Consider the following 21758-nt stretch of genomic DNA (forward strand, 5'->3'; position numbering starts at 1 on the left):
AGAATTTCATGAAAAGAACATCTCTCCAACTGTTAAGCGCAGGGGTAGATCGATCATGCTTTGTTTGGGCTTGTGTTGCAGCCAGTGGCACGGGGAACATTTACTGGTATAGGGAAGAATGAATTCAATTAAATACCAGCAAGTTCTGGAAGCAAATATCACACCATCTGTAAAAAAGCTGAAGATAAAAAAGGATGGCTTCTACAACAGGATAATGATTCTAAGCACACCTCAAAATTCACGATGGACTACCTCAAGAGGAGCGAGCTGAAGGTTTTGCCATAGCCCTCACAGTTCCCCGACCTGAACATCATCGAGAATCTGTGGATAGACCTCAAAAGAGCAGTGCATGCAAGACGGCCTAAGAATCTCACTGAACTAGAAGCCTTTTGCAAGGAAGAATGGGTGAAAATTCCCCAAACAAGAATTGAAAGACTCTTAGCTGGCTACAGAAAGCGCTTACAAGCTGTGATACTTGCCAAAGGAGTGTTACTAAGTACTGCCATGCAGGGTGTCCAAACTTTTGCATCGGGCCCTTTTCCTTTTTTGTTATTTTGAAACTGTAAAAGATGGAAATAAAAAAGTTTTCTTGCTTAAAATATTAAAGACATGTGTCATCTTTAACTTTATGCCTTTTGGAAATCAGTTCATCTTTTACTCAGCTATTCACAGTAACAGAAATTTTGACTGGGGTGCCCAAACTTTTGCCTGCCACTGTACCTATGATCTCAAATTGAAAGGTCACTCATCAAACTTCCATATTCCATTTAGAATTATCCCAGCCTATCCAATCTCTCGTTATTAAAACAACCCTCCATTAAAGATTGCATCAGGGTTAGGGTTGCATCTTAGTGAAACTCTTCTGCACTCTTTCACTATCACAACCTTCTTGTAGTGTGGTGACTATTTGCAGTACTCCTAATCAAACTTGACATGATATCCCAACTCTTGTATTCTATGCCTTGGCATATCAAGGCAAGTATACCCAATACCTTCAATGCCCTATCCACCTATGTTGCCACTTTCAGGGAGCTATGGAGGTCTATCCCAAGGTGCCTCTGTACAATATCACTCCTAAGGTCCCTATTTAAGGTTCAAGATTTCCAGTACACAAGTATAAAGGAGATCAACATAACTGTTACTCTGGATCTGATGTAGCACAAAACACAATAAGATAAAGAACATAATAAATACAAATACATTAATTGTATGTCTATAAATTGGTGCTAGGCACAGGAGTGTCTATATAAAGTGACTCTAACAGGAAGTGATAAAGTAGTGGTTAGGGATGTGGAGCCGTGAGTTAATGGTTGGAGGCTTACTGATTTTGAGGACAGTTTTTGAGTCTGGTGGTCCTAGCGTGGATGCTATGTAGCCTTTTCCCTGATGGAAGTGGGGCAAACAGCCCATGAGCAGGGCAGGTGGGTGGTTTGGGAATAGAGTTGACATTTGGAATTTAATCCAGAGAAATATGTGGAAATGCTCTTTGGGGTGTTAAATTTAGCCAGGATATACAGAGTAAATGGGGACCTTAGGACACATTTGGATTATTGAGTAGCAACAATTGTATATTTGTTGTTTTTTTAACAAACAAGTCTTCTATTCCAGAAATCATCGGGGCAGATTGCATTTAAACCTCGTTGTCAAGCTCGCAGAATGCAGAGGCAAGATGCCACGTCACCTCACGCTGGACAACCAATGTCCATCATGGATAATTCCATTAGTAAAAAACAATCCAGACCCTCTAAGGCCTCCAGAAATATTCCAGTACAAATCTTCTTGCCAGCTGCTGCTTCGATATCTCCAGGACAGATGGAAACGAGTGAGATCTCTTCAGTAATGCCTCCTGTTCCCCCTCCTCCACCCCCTCCGCCGCCTCTCCCTCCACCCCCCCTTCCACCAGCTCTGCCGAGCAGCAAGAGTTCATCAAAGGGAGATCAGGAGCAGCCCCTCATCTTCACCACTGAGAATTCAGCAAAGAAATCCCTGCAAGAAAATATAGGTAAGGAGCCATGATCTGATCCTGTGCGACCTAATGTAATAGCTTTTATCAGATTTGTTTAAAATCCATTCTTTAACTTGGTACTTGGATCCACACAGTGACTTGGTAGTTTGGACTCAGAATTGCCTTGCCTGTAGAAGTCAGTGGGTAGTAGTGGAAGGAATGGCATAATTCCTGCTGCAGATCTGTGACCAGTGATGTCCTGCAGGCATTAGTGCTGGGGCCTCTGTTAGTGGTATATAAATGATATGGTTGAAATGTAGATGGGTGGGTTAGTAAATTTGGAGATAACAAAAAGATTGGAACTGTGGACTGTGTAGGGTCCACAGCAAAATGTAGATCAGTTACAGATCTGGGCAGAGAAGTGGCAGACGGTGCTTAATCCAAACAAGTTTTGTTGCCGTTTTGGAGGTCAAATGCAAGGGAAGGGATGCAGTTAATGGCAGGACACTTAACAGTGTTGATGTATGGAGAGATCAAGTCCATACCATGCAGAAAATGGCCAGGCAAGTAGATGGAGTGACAAAGTTAATGTGTGGCATTCTTGCCTTCATTGGTTTGGGCACTGAGTATAACAGCCAGAAAGTCATGTTGAAGCTATATAAAGCTTTGCTTAGGCCACGCTTGGGAGTATTTTGTGCAATTTTGGTTATCCCTTTATAGGAAGGATATGGAGGGGTAGAGGGTGTTTACCAGGATGCTGCCTTATTTAATGGGTATAAGCTATAAGGAGAATTTGGACAAACTTGGGTTATTTTCCTGGGAGCATTTGAGTTTGAGAGAAGACCTGATGGAAGTTAATAACAAAAATTGTGAGGGGCATACATAGGGTCATCAGTTGGAATCTTTTCTCGGGGTAAAATTGCCAAGTGTTAAAGAACATTCATTTAAGGTGAGAGGGAAAGTTCAAAGGAGATGTGCAGGCAAATCTTTTATAGAGTTGGTGTCTAGAGTGGGCTGCCAGGGGTGGTGGTGAAAGCAGATATGATAATGGTGTTGAAGGGACTGTTGGATGATAGAGGAATATGCAGGAAATGGACAGGGATGGATTGTATACAGGCAGAAGAGATTTAGTTCATGTTCACAGACACTGGGCTGAAGAGCTTGATTCTGTGCTGTATACTTCTATATTGTACCTGACTGTATCTCAACCCATTGCCTTCCAGGGACAATGGATGATGTGCTGGCTTCATTGAAGCGTGGCGAAGTATTGCTTAGGAAGGTTGATCGAACTAAGGTGCAGTATGCAGAGAAGCCTCGGGATCTGCGAGAAAGCTTGTTAGCCGAGATTCGACGAGGCATCCCACTAAGAAAGGTGCAACAAGCCCGTGATGGAAAGTCAAGCCCTGACCCAGCCTCGGACAGTGACCCAGCTACTCAGTTAGAACGCAGCATTAAAGCAGCTATGAAACGGATGAAAAAAGTGTCTTCTGACTCTGATGAAGATGACAGTGAAGATGGAGAGTGGGATGGCTGACATACCACTTCGTCCCAGTACTTGCTCTGTGCCATCTGCAAATTGAGTTTTGCACTGTCTGAATTAGCTGACAGAATAATGCAGTTACTGCAGAGTTGAATGGAGTTTAGCAGATTACATGCCCAGCCAGTGTTTGTGCTGAAGGATCCTGTCTGTGTACTGCTTTGCCACAGAATCTCAGTATAAGTATAGTACCAAATGTCAATACCAATGTCCATTCAACGCAAGGCCACAGTCAGTGGACAGTTCAGACTGTTCTTGCATAAAAATAATTTGAATTAAGTGCCTTTAAATTAGAAGATTTCACCTTTACTGCATGTGCACAATAGAAGAGATGGTTGTGTGTGCGTGAGCACAGGCTTGTCTGTCTGTGTGTGTGTGTGTGTGTACCTCTTAAAACTTCTTAATATTTTGCACAGACTATCAATCCCTCAATGACTCCATGTATTGTTTCCCTTATTTCCCATTCATTTTCTGTTGAGCTGCCTTGGTTTTATTTGGGAGCCTGATAGTCCCCGTTGCACTTAAGAAAATATTATTTTTACAGAAAATGTCCTGTGAATTGATTACTGTGCCAGCAGTTTTCCTCATTATATCATTATTCCATCTGTTTCATGATCAGATCCAGGGGAGCTCCAGTGGAGAAGTGTAGCTGAGGGAGAAAGGCCATGACTACGTTAAGTAGTTTACAGGTTTGCGACACTGTGCGCCTCCCTTATCTTTGATGTTCCATGATATTCCAGAAACATTGGTGGATGATTGGCACTTAAAGTGTTAAGAGCCAGGATAGCAAAAGAACAAAGACTTAGGTTTTACATTCTGAGGAAAAACACTTGTGTGGTGTAGGAAACAGGATCCTGAAACAGCAGTGTGCTAATGCCTGAGTCAACGGTGTAGTTCTGTGGTTGGTGATTAATGAGATCCCCTGCTCTTGGGATAATGGCATGGGGCAACCTGCGTTCAGCTCAGGTAAGCTGTGTGCGGGGTTTAGTGTCGGTGAGGGAGCACTCACATCACGTGACTTGGATGCAGCCAGTTGAGCCATGGCTCTAAGATACTGGGGAATGATCTTGGTGACACAAGTTTGAAAATGTTAAACTTTATGGGGCATTGGCCCAGTGCAGGGTAGTGGAGCAGCAGGCTGTCAGAACTGCTCAAGTTTTAGCTAGAGAATGTTCACCTGCAGGAAGTGATTTGCTCACTTACTGGGACTGACCACTGTATGTTAGCTTCTGCAAGGTGTTGCATCTCAGGATAGACAATTAACTCCTGCTGACATTTGAGGCAGTCTATGAAGTCCAGGATGCTTACAGATGATGAGCTGTTAACCTTTTACTTGCAGAAGTTATCATTCTGCTCCAGGTTTAATGGAAACTGGAGCAGCTATGGCTCTCTGCAGTTTAATGAGAATTCTCCCAAGCAGACACAACCAGATGACTGTACCTAATTGTAACACATAGGCGAGCCTGTACCATTTGAACCTGTGAAAAGTGGTTACCCAGAGAAATTAAAAAGGCAACAGTTTACCGGAGTAAAAAACTGTACAGTAGTTGAGGGAGAATTGGTTAATATTGCATTATGCTTTTTCCTCTCAGGTGTTTAAAGTTTCTTTTCAGAATTGCTTCTGAAAATATTCGTATTTATAATTGTACTTTGCATAAATGAATGAATGAAAATGATAGCTATTAATTTTTAATAATATTGTTTTTCCTAAGTGTGACTACAGAGCACTCTGGTCACATTCTATTCCAAGAACCCTCCTCATATGCATTTGTTTTCATATTGTGAGGTCTTATTGTATAAACACATTCTGCAGAGGCTGGAAATCCGGAGCAACACACACCCTTTATCATCAGATGAAGGGTCAAGGTCTGAAATATAAACTGTTTATTCCTCCCCATAGATACTGCCTGAGCTGAGTTCCTCCAGCATTTTGAGAGTACTTATTTCCTTTTCTAAAGCGTCCCTGCCATGGAGTAGCAATCACTCATGGAAGCCACTAATTTCTGATTGTGTATTGGGTGTTCTTTCTGTCTCATCAGAAGTCAGTGCAGTAACTAGTGTTTTTATTTTTTAAACAACTGAAACTCTGACTTCCTGACTGGAGTAGAATGTGATTTCTGCTCTGGTCCTGTGCCAGCTGAGGGAATAGTTGGTTTAAATTGCTAAGCCCACAGCTAAGGTGAGACCCTGTTGTTGCAGCTTTCGGACAAAATGCTGCTTGTATCAGTGAATTGTTAAATTGTTGAGATCTAAAATACTTGGGAAAAGAACCAAAGATAAAATGAAAGGTTTTTATTCAGTTGTGTGCAGGAACCGGGGACTGGAAAGCAGCATAAATAGGAATTTCAGACCAGAGCTGTATATAGAATCAGTAATCATTTTGAAGAGGATGGGGGAGAGGAGTAGGGAGTGGGACTAGTGGGAGAGTACTACGACAGGTATGATGGGGAAAATGGCCTCCAGCAACACATGACGACGCTTGCATTGCAACAAAAGGAGGCTGTTCCACTCAGCAGATGCCTCTTCTGCTCAGAGCCTGTATTTGCCCTGAATCTCACTCAACCTCCATAAAACACCAGCAACGAGACAGCACCCAGTAGTTTTAACATTGCCTTAAGCAATCAGCTTAAGTTTAAACATGAGCCCCGGTCATGGAACCCACGTCAGAAGTTCCTTCTGACCTTTATCTTCTTTAATCATAGACATCACAATTAATCACTCATAAATTGTCTATATACTTAAGGACAAAAGAAACCTGGTTAAAGAGGACCTTCTCTGTTCCTTCCCTATCTCTGGTGCTTGAAACCACTCTGAAACTGCAGGTTGGTCTAATCCAAGCTTTAGACACTAGTGTGCAGTTTACTAACTGAATTGCCAGCCAGTCTAATCCAAGCTTTGGTCACTAGGGTCCAATACCAACTGAAACTTGAGCAGAGTATAAAACCCAGTGTCCTCGGTCTGGAAGCTTTATGCAGGGAGGGAAGAAATGAAGAAATGTGATACTTGACCATGTTTCTGCCTCAAAACTCCAAATTGGGTAAAGCTTCAACTTGGATGGTAAGGCAAAATTAAATAAATCTCTGCTTTTAGATCATGGTCAGGGATGAAGTATGTTGCTAGCCAATTTGTCTTGAGGTCATTTGTGTGGGAATATCTGCAGATTATTAAGTTCAAGGAATGGATTCTGAGTGTTGGGAAGCTAGTATCACAGGGGGACAGCAGTGGTTTCACAGGTAGGCCTCCTATCTGAGAGCCCCAGAGACTCTGGCTCAATCCTGATCTCTGTGTGGCGTTTGCACATTATTGTGATTGTGTGAGCCCGTGGCATGTGTTCCATTTTCTTCCATACCCTAATGATGGGTTGGTGGGTTAACGTCTGTGGTACATTACCTTGTAGTCTAGGTAAGAACCGGAGAAGGGAGAAGTGTTGATGGTCAGTTATTTAGAGGTAAGCACGGCAACGGGCCTTTCCGGCCCAATAAGCCCGCACCATCCAGTTACACCTACGTTACCAATTACTAGCCCATATGGCTTTGCAATGTGAGAGGAAACCCACAGGGAGAATACAAAATCCTTGCAGGCAATGCTGGTTTGCTAGCTCTGTAATAGCATTACACTAACCACTACGCTACCATGTGTCATGACTCTCTGTGTCATGCAAGAAGGAATTACTTACAGAGGTTATAGGGAAATAATATGAGAATGATGGAATTGTCTTTCAGAGAATGGATGCTTCTCTGGTGTAGGTATGATCTGATAGGTTTGCAGGCTGACTGTTCCCTCGTTCATATGTGTAAGTATTGGGCACCCTGCAACCAGAGGAATCTCAGGCTGGGAGCAAAAGGCCCTGGGCTGGTGAGCAGTATTGGACACTGCAGGAGCAAAGTCATCTCAGTGAAGAGAGTTCACAATGTTCTTGGTGAGCAATTGTTATAAGGGGTTGTGTGCACATATTGTAGACCTGGTAGTTCTGCAAAGTGTGTCATGAGGACATGGTCAGATTACACATGGTTGAGAAGGATAAAAGTCGATTACTGATGCTGATTAGTTGGTAAAATGAGCAGAATAATGCAAATAGACATTTTGTGAGTGCAAGGTGGTAACTTTCTGAGGATTAATGCTACTAGGACACGGACAAGAAATGAAGGGAGCATTGAGAAACAAAGACGCCTTGTTGGGTTCTTAAGGATGCCTGAAAGTGGCACCACAGGTAGATGCAGTGGTGAAGAAGACAATGGGAGATTGTGTTGCTTTCATTTCCTCAGCAATAGAAGAGCAGGAAAGTTATGGTACAGTCTTATAAAATAGCATAGTACTTTCTACATTTCTGGCCACCAGATTATAAGAAGGCTGTCATTGCGTGGAGATTGTGCAGCAGTGATTCGTCAGGATAGTCATGTGGAGAGGTTGGGTTTTCCCTGCACTGCAGGAGGCTGATGAAAGGATCTGCTTATATAAAACAGGACAGACCTGTTCAAGGGTGGGTTCATCTCCACAGGTGTGAAGCCAATGCCCTCCCAAGGAGGTTCATTGGTAGTTGGGGAGGGTTTAAGGTAAATTGGGAGGGGGTGGAATAAGATCCATAATGATCTCAATATTAATGGGGATTGTTAAACGGTAATGTGGGAAGGGAATTGTGAAATATGCAGGAATGTTTGATCAATAGACCAAGTGTCAGTGAAGAATTAGGAGCAGTGATGAAAGGAGTATACCAAAAGACTAGTTAGCGGAATGTATTTAGTAGGGAGATGTTGAAATATTAGTGAAAATGTATTCAAAGGATTGAGCAGAATTGACATGAATTATGAAAAGGAAATATTTACAAAATGGTGTTTTTAAGGCTGTGATTGGTGTAATAGGTGAGTGATAACAATGGATGCATAGAGTCAGACATTTTGCTACAGTACGTAAAGCCCTGGTAAGACTGTGTGTGCAATATAGCAAATGGGTCCAGTCTCCCAATCTACTCGTGATAGATAACTGGAGCAAAGTTGTGGGTGAGGATGGTAGTATTTGGTGTATGAGGGGAGACTAGACAAAGTGGGGCCCTCAGCCCTGAGTGTAGAAGAAATTCCTTCATCCAGAGGGTGGTGAATCCTTGGGAACTATCTGCCCAAGAGGGCTGTGCATTTTCAGTCACAGAGCATATTGTGGACAGAGATTGATAAATTTTTAGATACCAAGGAGATTGAGATGATAAGAAGTTAATGTTGCTGGGAGCTGGGGAATGTGATGACAGCAGAGATTTTTCTGAGAGTAAGCTGGGGGGAGTTTAAAAGTAAAACGTAAAAATAGACTATTAGTTTGTATAAGGAGCCCAGCTGTGTCCATACCCTCATTACTCAGTGAGGCAGGAAGCTAAGGAGCCTGGAGTGCTTCAGGAAGGCTGAATGACAAGGGTGTTGCAGGGCCTGTTGGATGGTTTGATCAGCAACAGCCCCAGTGAGTGGTTGGTGGGTCAGCTCTCCAGGGTCCATAGGTTCCAGTTGAGGGACAACGATTAGAGGGTTGCACCCAGTGAAATGGAGCCCAATGACAGCTTCCACCTTCCATCCCTTCCCTACTGCACACAAAGACCAGGAACCCCACTGTAACCTGCTTGTTCCTGGGCCTGTTGACTTTGTTATATTATCACTGACAGTGACGTTCCTGGGAGAGTGGGTGGTGACCAGAATCAGAAGTTGAGAGAACGCTTTAATGTCAGTGCCAGAGATTCTCCACGGAGGAAACTTAAGAGCAATTCTGAAAATGTTTGTTATAGCAACACATTTTCCAGGATCTGCAACATTTCTCTTAAAGCACAACTATTTGAAACAGTTCCTTTCTCTACTGTGCGATCAGGATGTGGTATTATAGGGTTTATCAGCCAGGGCATGATCTGTTTGGACACTCAGAATCTTCCCACTTCCCCGTTGAGACCAAAATTGTGGATATCAAATCAATATCTATTCCCATATCTGAGGGAGTCCTGCAGGTAGATTAACAAATAAAAATGAACTGCCGACTTATCAGATGGATGGAGTCATTAAAGGGTTAGTTGTAGCAGTATCCACTGATATGTTAAGTAGCTTTGGAGTTGGTTCTCATGACCCTTGTACTGCACTTTGTGCCCCATGCATGGATGCAAGGTTCTGTCATGCTAGGGTAGGTGATTTTACTCCAGGGTTTCTCTGGAGATGCGAAGGGAGGAGGAACGTCGACTCAGACCATGAGAGGCCTGTGTCAGGCATTTTCATGCCTTACGAGGCGCAGATTGGAAGTCTGTGTGGGGCACCACTCCTCGCACAGACACTAGAGCAATGTGTGGGCAAGTGCCTTGCTCAAGGACACAAACACGCTGCCACAGCTGAGGCTCGAACCAGCGACCTTGAGATCACTAGACGAACGCCTTAACCTCTTGGCCACGTGCCCAACAGGGTTCCTCCAGAGATGGGGAAACATGTCTAATTTTGCAGGATGCCTTATCACTTCTATCTCCTGGTAATCTATGACAGAGCTCAGAATAGTGAGTTTGGTGTTGGCCATGCCAATGACAGGCTGTCCAACTGAGTCAAATTAAGGCATTGACGTTGAGCTGGGAGGACACTAATATTCGATTACCCTTCCACTGAAGGTGAGATGCACCATTGTGACAAAAAGAGGGTGCTGTCACAGCCTGATTTGGAACTCATCTGTATTTGGGATTAACTGTTGTGGATCTATTGGTTAATTATGGTTTGCATATCACTGCAAGGTGCAGGTGAATGTCACAGATGCAGAAACTGCTCTCTAGTCCCACTGGGCTGACAGCCAGAGGCTATTGTAAGGTTGCCAGTCGTGTGTAGTGGCTGATACTACACATTGAAGATCTTGTCCATTGTCCCTCTTGAATCCACACTCATTCAAGGATCTGCTCTTCAGCCTGAGAGATGGTTAAGGAAGTTTTATCATTGATGTTTCCTCCCTGACAGCAGGGAGACACTTTTGTAATGTCTGAGATTCCCTAACAAGTCATCCCCTGATCAGATGTGAAAGTTAGCTTGTAACTAAACATCTCTTCAAAGTTAGAGTAAGTCTGCCAAACAAAAGTAAAAAGATTCCCAATCTTCGAGCACAAGCCCCACTGAGAGCAGTTAAAGCTGACACGCTGCCTCTGCTCAGTGGGAATGCTTATGTGCTGGAGGTGTGATCATGAGGAAGCAGGGTCATGAGAGAGAAAGGTCAATGACTACAGAGTGAACAGGATCACATGCTCCACATGAAGGAGGGCAGGAAGCACTGACCCTGCCAGTCTGTGTGAGGCCTCAGCAGGGACAAACGATTGCTTGATCCAAAACTCAGCATTACAGGAGTGTGAAATAACTGGTTCAATATCTGGTAGACAACCAGTGAGAGGGTAAGGCAGGGAACAGTCACTGTCTGGGAATTACCCAGGCCTCCCTGCAAATGGACAGGTTTAGACCACCAGGTATCCTACACAGTTAAGATTATAAATGAGGATCAGTCATTCATTCCTTCCACAAAGAAGTAGTTCATATCTCACCAAACATGTATAATTTGGTCATTTAATAATCTGGAATTTATAAAACAGCTGGTTTTAGTAACAATGACACAAAACTCCCAGACCATCTACAATAGTTCATTAGTATTCATCAGGGTGGAACTGGTGACTGCAGATGCACTCCAGTGTTGGGTGGTTGGGGGGGGGGTGGGGGAGGTGTTGAGACTGAAGACTTATTGTGTGTGTGGAGAGGGTGAGACTGCAGATCCACCTGGATAAGGGGATCTGTGACTGGCTGACCATTAACTGTATTTGAATGCAGCCACTCCCATCTCCTGGCTCTCCCCTTGTCAATTGTCCATCCCCAGTTTAGCAAGTCCCTGTCGAAATCCATGGAGCTCGTCCAGTTTTCCATCAAGGATCCCAAGGAAGGTGGTGAGATCCTTCAGCAAGTTTTCGTACTTCTGCTGGCTTTCCTCCACATTACACTTCAGTGTCTTGGACCTGCTTTCCAACTCGGCGTTGGAGTTCTCTGCACTCTGTGTTCAGAAGACAGTGTGAGCAATGAGCAAGACCCACATGGACATAGAACAGGCTAAGGCCCTATAGCCCATAATGTCAGTGCTGAGTACGCCCCCATTACAGGGACTATAGATTTGAGACGGCCTGCAAGCCCATAGTCATCCAGCACAAAGGAGCCCATTCAGACCACAGTCCATTCTGAGCAAAAGTAATTTTCACATTCATCCCATGTTTTACATTGCTAACTTTTCCATCAACTCCCCCCATATTCTACCACCCACCAACCCACTAGGGGCAAATTAACTAGCCAATTCCCCTTTTTTTTTTAACCCACATGGTAACTGGGGGAAATATGCAAATTGCACACAGAGTTGACTAGGTCAGCGATTGAACTGGGCCTTTGGTGCTGTGAGGCAAGGACTCTACCCACTGCAACCTAACCTACCCTAGCCTGGGTCCAGGGGCTGCACCCCCTGCACAGTGGGTTTGGTCTGTATGGAAGGGATGTAGTATTCTGAGTACCATCTTCATCAACTGAAGCCACCATGGGGAGTTCTTGGGCAGCTGCAGCAACAGGGCAGAGAGTATGAAGGTGGGAGAGAGTGCTATTGCAGCGGTTTGATAAATGACCGATTGGTCAGTGTGAGAGGGAGATCCTTGGTCTGTGGGAATCAGGCTGGAGACAGCTAAGGTGACCCCTCTCTTCCCACCTCTGCCGTACCTGTATCTGTTGCTGTAAACAATTGCACTGCTGCAGGAGCCCCGGGATGACCTGCACATCCTCTCTCAGCCTCTCCAGCTCCTGTCGGGGAAGCAAGAACAGTGTTCACCACCTTGGCATTTCTCAGCACGGAAACAGGCCTATGATGCCCACCTCACGCTTGGTCTATAGCCTACTCGGCCCACAGTCATAGTCGTAGAACACTGCAACACAGGAATCTGCTCTTTAGCCCATCCATACCAAACACACACGCAATACTGGAGGAACTCAGCTGGCCAGGCAGCATCTATGAGAAAAACTATAGTTGATGTTTCAGGCCAAGACCCTTCGGCAGGACTTTAGCCCATCCAGTCTGTGTTAAATTATTAGTAAGACTATAATATATAGTAGTAGAATTAGGCCATTTCAACATGGCTGATCTTTTTTTCCCATTCAATCCCCATCTCCTCCCCATATCCCTTCATGCCCCAACCGATCAAGAATCTATCAACCTATGTCTTAAATTTACATAAAAGATTTGACACCCACAGTTGCCTGTGGCAACAAATTCCACAGATTCTCTACTCTGTTTAAAAAAAAATTCCTCCTCGTCTCCATTCAAAAAGGTGACTCCTCTATCCTGAAGCAAACAACAGGAATTCTGCAGATGCTGGAAATTCAAGCAACACACATAAAAGTTGCTGGTGAACGCAGCAGGCCAGGCAGCATCTGTAGGAAGAGGTGCAGTCGACGTTTCAGGCTGAGACCCTTCATCTCGGCCTGAAATGTCGACTGCACCTCTTCCTACAGATGCTGCCTGGCCTGCTGCGTTCACCAGCAACTTTTATGTGTGTTGCCTCTATTCTGAGGCTGTGTCCTCTGGTCTTAGACTCCCCTGTCATAGGAACCATCCTTTCCAGGTCCTCTCTATCAAGGCCTTTCACCACTTGGTAAATTTCAATGAGGTCACCCCTTATTCTTGTAAATTCCAGTGAATACAGGGCCAGAGCCATCAAACATTCTTTATGTGACTAGCCTTTTAATCCTGGTATCATTTTTGTAAACCTCCTTTGATTCCTCTCCAGTTTGAGCTCATCCTTTCTAAGGGGCCCGGAAACGCTCACGATACTCCGTGAGACGTCACCAGGCTTTATAAAGTCTCAACATTACATCCTTGCTTTTATATTCTAGTCATCTTGACATCATATTTGCCTTCCTCACCACAGACTCATCTGCAAATTAACCTTTAGGGAATCCTGCTCAATGACTCCCGAATCCCTTTGCTCCTGGGATGGATACCGGCTTGTCCAGGTGACCTACCTACCATTAGATCTTTCAGTTTTCCCAGAACCTTCTCTCTAGTAATGGTAACTTCACACACCTGGATGCCCCTGCTGCTGTGCTGTCATCCCTGCCAGTGTTCTTTTCCAATCAATTCTGGCCATCTTCTCTCTTGTGCCTCTGTATTTCCCTTTACTCCTGTAATACTGATACATCTGACTTTAGCTTCTCCTTCTCAAATTTCAGGGTGAATGTGATCATATTATGATCACTTTCCCCTAAGGGTTCTTTTACCTTAAGCTCTCCAATCAATTCTGGATCATTGCACAACACCCAATCTAGAATAGTTGATCTCCCAGCGGATTTAACCACAAGCTGCTCTTAAAAAGCCATCTTGTGGGCACTCTTAAAAAAAACTCCCCCTCCTGGAATCCAGCAGCAGCCTGATTTTCCCAATCTACCTGCATATTGAAATCTCCCATGACTATTGTAACATTGCCCTTTTGGCATGCATTTCTTTCTCCCATTGTACCTTGTAGACCACATCCTTACTACTGTTCGGGGTCTGTATATAACTCCCAGCAGGGTCTTTTGACCATTGCAGTTCCTTAACTCTATCCACAACAAATCAACACCTTCCAACCCCATGCCACTTCTTTCTAATACAGTAATTTAATTTCATTTTTTAACCAACAGAGCCACATGTATCCTTGGACATTAAGCTCCCAGTTATAATCTTCTTTTAGCCATTATTCAGTGATACCTACTATATCAAACTTGCCAATCTGTTACTGTGGTACAAGTGCATCAACCTTATTCTGTATACTATGCGCATTCAAATATAGCACCTGTAGTCCTGTATTCAACTTTTGCTATTTTGTCCACATTTTACATTGCAACTCATCTTATTGACCGTAGTTTTGCTCTATCATCAGCCTCTCCTTTCTAGGAGTCTCACTATACATGGCCTCTGTTTGTAAACCAGCTACCTCATCCTCAGCACCATCACTCTGTTTCCCATCCCCCTGCCAAATTAGTTTAAACCAACCCGAACAACTCTAGCCAACCCTACCCGCAAGAATATCAGACCCTCTCGGGTTCAGGTGTAACACATCTCTTTTGAACAGGTCAAAATATGAGAAAATCTGTGGTTGCTGTAAATCCAAAGCAACACACACGTAATGCTGGAGGAGGCAGCATCTATGGAAAAGAGTAAACAATCGATGTTTCTGGCCAAGACCCTTCATCGGGACTGGACAAGAAGATGAGTCAGAGGAAGAAGGTGGGGCTCGGGGAAGAAGTACTCGATGATCAGTGAAACCAGGGGAGGGGGTGAAGTAAAGAGCTGGAGAAGCGAAAATCTGATAGAAGACCATGGAAGAAGGGGAAGGGGAGGAGTGCCAGTAGGTGGTGATGGGCAGGTAAGAAGATGAGGTGAGAGAGGGAAACAGGAATGGGGAATAGTGAAGGAGGAGGCAATTACTGTTAGTTCAGAAACTCAGCGTTCATGCCATCAGGTTGGAGGCTACCCAGACGGACTGTAAGGTGGTGCTCCTCCAACCTGAGTGTGGCCTCATCACAGCAGTTGAGGAAGCCATTGACTGGCATGTTGGAATGGGAAGTAGAATTGGAATGGGTTGCCACCGGGAGATCCTGTTTTTTCTGGCGGACAGAATATAGGTGCTCGATGAAGTGGTCTCCCAATCTATGTTGGATCTCACCAATATAGAGGAGGCCACACTTGGAGCCCTGAATCTAGTAGATGATCCCAACAGACTTTGTCACCTTACCTGGAAGGACTGTTTGGGCCCCAAAGTGGTAGTGAGGGTGGAGTGTAGGGGCAGGTACTTGTTCGGCACTTGTTCTACTTGCAAGGATAAATTTCAGGAGGGAGAGCAGTGGAAAGAATGGACCAGGGAGTTGTGTAGGGAGCGATCCCTGTGGAAATTGCGGAGCAGGAGGGAAAGGTACTTGGTGGTATGATCCCATTGAAGATGGCAGAAGTTACAAAGAATTATGTGCTGGATGTGGAGTCTAGTGGGTTGGTAGGTGAGGACAAGAGGAACCCTATCCCTGGTCTGGTGGTGGGAGGATGGGGCGAGGGCAGATGTGAGTGAACTATTAATCTGTCTAGTCCCATTGACCCGTATCTGTACCTATGTTCCCTTCTCATCCATGTACTTATCCAAATGTTCAGCTAGATATTTAAATGTTGGGTCTCTCTGCCTCCACCCACCCATCAGGCACCATCCCAGAGCCCAACCACTCTGGGTTTCAAAAGAAAATCTTCCTACCAAGTGATGGGGGTATGTCTGAGAGTGGCTTTGCCCAATGTTGGGGCTAAACCCTGGGGACAGGCTGTGAGTCAGAAACTACACGGACTGCCAGGCAGCACACATGGAGAGAGAATGTTTCAGATCAATATTCTCCCCCACTGCCCATCAGACCCAGGAATGAGGTATGTAATGACGAAAGAGTCCACACACAGATGGGAGGGCCAAAGCGACAATGCATGCAGGTGATGAAAGAGCCAAGGCCCAGCTCAGGGAAGAGAGAAGAGCTTAAACAGATAATCTAACCTGAACCCACAACACTTCCTCATTAGTCAAGAAGATCCAGTGGCATCTATACTTGGTGAGAAAACTGTGGCATGCAAGGCTTCCTGTCCCCATTCTAACAACTTTCTAAACTTTCTACAGGAGCACCATCAAGAGGGTCCTGTCTGGCTGCCTCATGGCGCAGTACAGAGACTGCAAGACCCTACTGAGGAGAGTAAAAAACCACAGAGAGAATCACTGGGGTCCTTCTCCTCCTTCCCCTTTGAGCTCCCCCCCACTCCATTTATGACATTTACCAGGAGCGTTGCAGATGAAGGGTCCGAGCATTGTTGAGGATCCCTACCACCCATTGTTGACCGACTACCATCAGGAAGGAGGTACAGGACCATCAGGACTAGGACTGGCAAACTGAGTGACAGCTTCTTCCCTCAGGCTATGGGGCTAATGAATACCCTGCTACCACTGAGGTCTTGTCACTATGGCAGCAAGCTGTTACTGTTTACTATTTACCCGTGCTACATGCATTTTTGAATTATATTTTATTAAGTTATTCAAGGTAATATTTTGCTTTATATGCAGTGTGTGATACATTTTGTAGGTGCACCATGGCCTGGAGGAACATTGTTTGGTTGTATATTTGGTTTGGGGCGGAACAATAGCATAACTGCTAGCACAATGCTTTACAGTGCCAGTGACCTGGGTTCAATTCCTGCCACTGTCTGTAAGGAGTTTGCACGTTCCATGATGGCATGGCTTTCCTACCAGTTGGTAGGTTAATTGGTCATTGTAAATTGTCCCGTAATTAGGCTAAGGTCAAATAGGGGATTGCTGGGCAGTGCAGCTCGAAAGGTCGGAAGGGCATATCTCACCCTGTATTTCAATAAGTAAATGTATATGAACAGGCAAATGACAAAAAACCTTGAAGATGGAAGTGGTGATATCTTTGGGCAGAGGGCCAGCTGCTGCTCCCCATGCACATCATGAGTGCATTGGAGGGGCTGAGACTGCACAGAGTGACCGTGAGAAGGAGAATTCAAGTGAAGGGGACTGTAAGGTCGGTGTTTTTCCTGTACAATTGCACAAAAACATCCCCAGATTGAAAGTGCTTTACCTGAAAGGACCATTCATATTTTTGGATGGTGGAAAGGGGAGAGGGGCAGCTGTTGCAACCCCTGTGGATCATAGGGAGAGAAGGGGGCAACCAGATCTGGGAGTCTAGATGGAAGGAGTCACAGAGATGTAAATCACAGAAACACGCCCTTTGGCCCATCTAGTCCATGCCAAAATCGTTTAACTGCCTACTCCCATCAGCTTGTACCTCCATACCACTACGATCCATGTACTTATCCAAACTTCACTTCAACAAATTGAGCTCTTATACACCCCTTGTGCTGGCAGCTCACTCCGCTCTCACAAAGTTTTCCCTCATGTTCTGTTTCCTTTACTCTTTTCACCTTTACCCTTAACCCATGATCTCTGTAGTTTCACCCAACCTCAGTGGAAACCTATTTATATTTACCCTATCTTGTACCCTTCATTATTTTGTATACCTCTATCAAATCTCCTCTTAATCTCCTATGTTCTAAAGAATACAGTCCTAACCTATTCTTATAACTCGGGTTCTCCAGACACATTGACATCCTTGTAAATTTGCTCTGTACTCTTTCAACATTATTTACATCTTTCCTGTAGATAGGTGACCAACACTTCACACAATACTCCAAATTAGGCCTCACCAATACTGTAAACTGCTGGAGTCAGTTATCAAGGATGTGATAACAGCACATTTGGAAAGCGGAGAAATGATCGGACAAAGTCAGCATGGATTTGTGAAAGGAAAATCATGTCTGACGAATCTCATAGAATTTTTTGAGGATGTAACTAGTAGAGTGGATAGGGGAGAACCAGTGGATGTGGTATATTTGGATTTTCAAAAGGCTTTTGACAAGGTCCCACATAGGAGATTAGTGTGCAAACTTAAAGCACACGGTATTGGGGGTAAGGTATTGGTGTGGGTGGAGAATTGGTTAGCAGACAGGAAGCAAAGAGTGGGAATAAACGGGACCTTTTCAGAATGGCAGGCAGTGACTAGTGGGGTACCGCAAGGCTCAGTGCTGGGACCCCAGTTGTTTACAATATATATTAATGACTTGGATGAGGGAATTAAATGCAGCATCTCCAAGTTTGCGGATGACACGAAGCTTGGCGGCAGTGTTAGCAGTGAGGAGGATGCTAAGAGGATGCAGGGTGACTTGGATAGGTTGGGTGAGTGGGCAAACTCATGGCAGATACAATTTTATGTGGATAAATGTGAAGTTATCCACTTTGGTGGCAAAAATAGGAAAACAGATTATTATCTGAATGGTGGCTGATTAGGAAAAGGGGAGGTGCAACGAGACCTGGGTGTCATTATACACCAGTCATTGAAAGTGGGCATGCAGGTACAGCAGGCGGTGAAAAAGGCGAATGGTATGCTGGCATTTATAGCGAGAGGATTCGAGTACAGGAGCAGGGAGGTACTACTGCAGTTGTACAAGGCCTTGGTGAGACCACACCTGGAGTATTGTGTGCAGTTTTGGTCCCCTAATCTGAGGAAAGACATCTTTGCCATAGAGAGAGTACAAAGAAGGTTCACCAGATTGATTCCTGGGATGGCAGGACTTTCATATGAAGAAAGACTGGATGAACTGGGCTTGTACTCGTTGGAATTTAGAAGATTGAGGGGGGATCTGATTGAAACGTATAAGATCCTAAAGGGATTGGACAGGCTAGATGCAGGAAGATTGTTCCCGATGTTGGGGAAGTCCAGAACGAGGGGTCACAGTTTTGAGGATAGAGGGGAAGCCTTTTAGGACCGAGATTAGGAAAAACTTCTTCACACAGAGAGTGGTGAATCTGTGGAATTCTCTGCCACAGCAAACTGTTGAGGCCAGTTCATTGGCTATGTTTAAGAGGGAGTTAGATATGGCCCTTGTGGCTACAGGGGTCAGGGGGTATGGAGGGAAGGCTGGGGCGGGGTTCTGAGTTGGATGATCAGCCATGATCATAATAAATGGTGGTGCAGGCTCAAAGGGCCGAATGGCCTACTCCTGCACCTATTTTCTATGTTTCTATGTTTCTATGTATACAACTTCAACATAATATCCCATTGCCAGTGCTTAATACTTTGATTTATGAAGGCCGATGTACCTAAAGGTTTCAACCCTATCTACCTGTAACGCCACTTTCAGCAAATTATGGACCTGTATTCCCAGATTCCTTTGTTCTACTGTACTACTCACTGCCCTACCGTCCACGTGTAAGACTGACCCTGGTTGGTCCTACTGAAGTGCAATACCTCACACTTGACTGCATTAAATTCCATCTGCCATTTTTCAGCCTATTTTTCCAGCTGATCCAGATCCCTCTGCAAGCCATGATAGCCTTCCTCCTTGTCCACTACACCCAATCTTGGTGTCATCCGTAAATTTTTTGATCCCGTTAATCACATTATCATCCAGATCATTGATATAGATGACAAACAGCAATGGACCCAACACTAATGCCTCCAGCACACCACTCGTCACAGGCCTCCAGTTAGAGAGACAACCTGCCACTACCACTCTCTGGCTTCTCCCACAAAGCCAATGTCTAATCCAATCTACTACCTCATCTTGAATGACGATTGGCTGAAATCCATGTAGGCAATTCCACTGCCGTACCGTCATCCACATTCCTGGTAACTTCGTCAAAAAAAACTTGCTCTCAAAATTTTGCTCTTTGGAGGCCTCCCACTTATCACATACATCTTTGTCAGAAAACAGCCGGTCCCAATCCACACTTGCCAGATCACTTCTGATACCATCAAACTTGGCCTTTATCCAATGTGGTATCTCAACCTGCAGACCAGACCTATATGTTTGCATAGTTACTTTGAAACTGATGGCATTGTGGTCACAATGCAAAGTATTCCCCTACACAAACCTGTCACCTGCCCTGTCTCATTCCCTAATAGCAGATTCAGTATCACACACTCTCTTGTTGGGACTTCTATGTACTGATTAAGAAAACTTTCCTGAATACATTTGACAGGGGAGATTTGTGAAGGCTTCTGGGGAGACTTTAAATTAGAATGGTTGGGGGTGGGAATCAAATTGAAGAGACTAGGAGAGAGGAGGTTAGTTCACAAATAGAGAAAGCTAGTAGACAGTGTGTGAGGGAGGATAGGCAGGAGACAGAGATCAGGAGCACTCAGACCGAAGATGTGGGGGAGAAGGAAGAAAAAGGTAACAAAGTTGGTTGCACCATTAGGGATAAAAAGAGAGTAAGAGGTGGAGAGTTTCTTAAATGCATCTATTTTAATGCTAGGAGCATTGTAAGAAAGGTGGAAGAGCTTAGAGCATGGATTGATACCTGAAAATATGATGATGTAGCTATTAGTGAAACATGGTTGCAGGAGGGGTGTGATTGGCAACTAAATATTCCTGGATTTTGTTGCTTCAGGTGTGATAGAATTGGAGGGGCAAGAGGGGGAGGTGTTGCATTGCTTGTCAGAGAAAATATTACAGTGGTGCTTTGGCAGGATAGATTAGGGGGCTCATTTAGGGAGGCTATTTGGGAGGAATTGAGGAATGGGAAAGGTGTAGTGACGCTTATAGGGGTGTATTATAGACCACCTATTGGGGAGCAAGAATTGGAGGAGCAAATTTGTAAGAAGATAACAGATATTTGAAGTAAGCACAAGGTTGTCATTGTGGGAGATTTTTATTTTCCACACATAGACTGGGAAACTCATTCTGTAAAAGGGCTGGATGATTTGGAGTTTGTAAAATATGTGCAGGATAGTTTTTTGCAGCAACACATAGAGGTACAAACTAGAGAAGGGGCAGTGTTGGATCTCCTGTTAGGGAATGAGATAGGTCAGGTGACGGAGGTATTTGTTGGGGAGCACTTCGGGTCCAGTGATCACAATGCCATTAGATTCAATATAATTATGGAGAAGGATAGGACTGGACTCAGGGTTGAGATTTTTGTTTGGAGAAAGGCTAACTTTAAGGAGATGCAAAAGGATTTAGGAGGAGTGGATTGGGACAAATTGTTTTATGGGAGGGATGTAATACAGAAATGAAGGTCATTTAAAGGTAAAATTTTGAGGGTGCAGAATCTTTATGTTACTGTTAGGTTGAAAGGAAAGGTTAAAAGTTTGAGAGAGCCATGGTTTTCAAGGGATATTGGAAACTTGGTTCAGAAAAAGAGAGAGATCTACAATAAATATAGGATGCATGGAGTAATTGAGGTGCTCGAGGAATATAAAGAATGTAAAAAGAATCTTAAGAAAGAGATTAGAAAAGCTAAAAGAAGATATGAGGTTGCTTTGGCAAGTAAGGTGAAAATAAATCCCAAGAGTTTCTACTATTATATTAATAGCAAAAGGATAGTGAGGGATAAAATTGGTCCCTTAGAGAATCAGAGTAGACAGCTATGTGCAGAGCCAAAAGAGAGGGGGAGATTTTGAACAATTTCTTTTCTTCGGTATTCTATAAGGAGAAGGATATTGAATTGTGTAAGGTAAGGGAAACAAGTAGGGTGGGTATGGAAACTATGATGATTAAAGAAGAAATATAAAAGTGGGTAAGTCTCCGGGTCCTGACAGGATATTCCCTAGGACCTTGAGGGAAGTTAGTGTAGAAATATCAGGGGCTCTGACAGAAATATTTCAAATGTCATTAGAAACGGGGATGATGCCGGAGGATTGG

General features: G+C 44.2%; 2 protein-coding genes across 4 annotated transcripts in view; one reads left to right on the forward strand and one right to left on the reverse strand.

Annotated features, from left to right (window-relative positions):
* Positions 1–10919, forward strand: part of LOC134355836 (WASP homolog-associated protein with actin, membranes and microtubules) — a 29768-nt gene extending 18849 nt beyond the window's left edge. Inside the window, exons 9-10 of the mRNA XM_063066332.1 lie at positions 1609–2002; positions 3169–10919. Coding sequence (XP_062922402.1) covers positions 1609–2002; positions 3169–3479 — 705 coding nt within the window. The 3' untranslated portion in view covers positions 3480–10919. The remainder of the gene's footprint in view (positions 1–1608; positions 2003–3168) is intronic.
* Positions 10920–11016: 97 nt separating this feature from the next.
* Positions 11017–21758, reverse strand: part of homer2 (homer scaffold protein 2) — a 38545-nt gene continuing 27803 nt past the window's right edge. The window contains exons 8-9 of one of the 3 annotated variants that reach the window (XM_063066334.1): positions 12206–12286; positions 11019–11501 (exon numbers count right to left, since the gene is read on the reverse strand). In XM_063066334.1, the coding sequence (XP_062922404.1) occupies positions 11313–11501; positions 12206–12286 (270 nt within the window). In that variant the 3' untranslated portion in view covers positions 11019–11312. Of the gene's footprint in view, positions 11502–12205; positions 12287–21758 lie in introns of all 3 variants that reach the window. The other 2 variants (XM_063066335.1, XM_063066336.1) reach the window with 2 other exon arrangements.

The sequence above is a fragment of the Mobula hypostoma genome, chromosome 13 (assembly GCF_963921235.1).
Source record: "Mobula hypostoma chromosome 13, sMobHyp1.1, whole genome shotgun sequence".
In the NCBI taxonomy this organism is placed as follows: Eukaryota; Metazoa; Chordata; class Chondrichthyes; order Myliobatiformes; family Myliobatidae; genus Mobula; species Mobula hypostoma.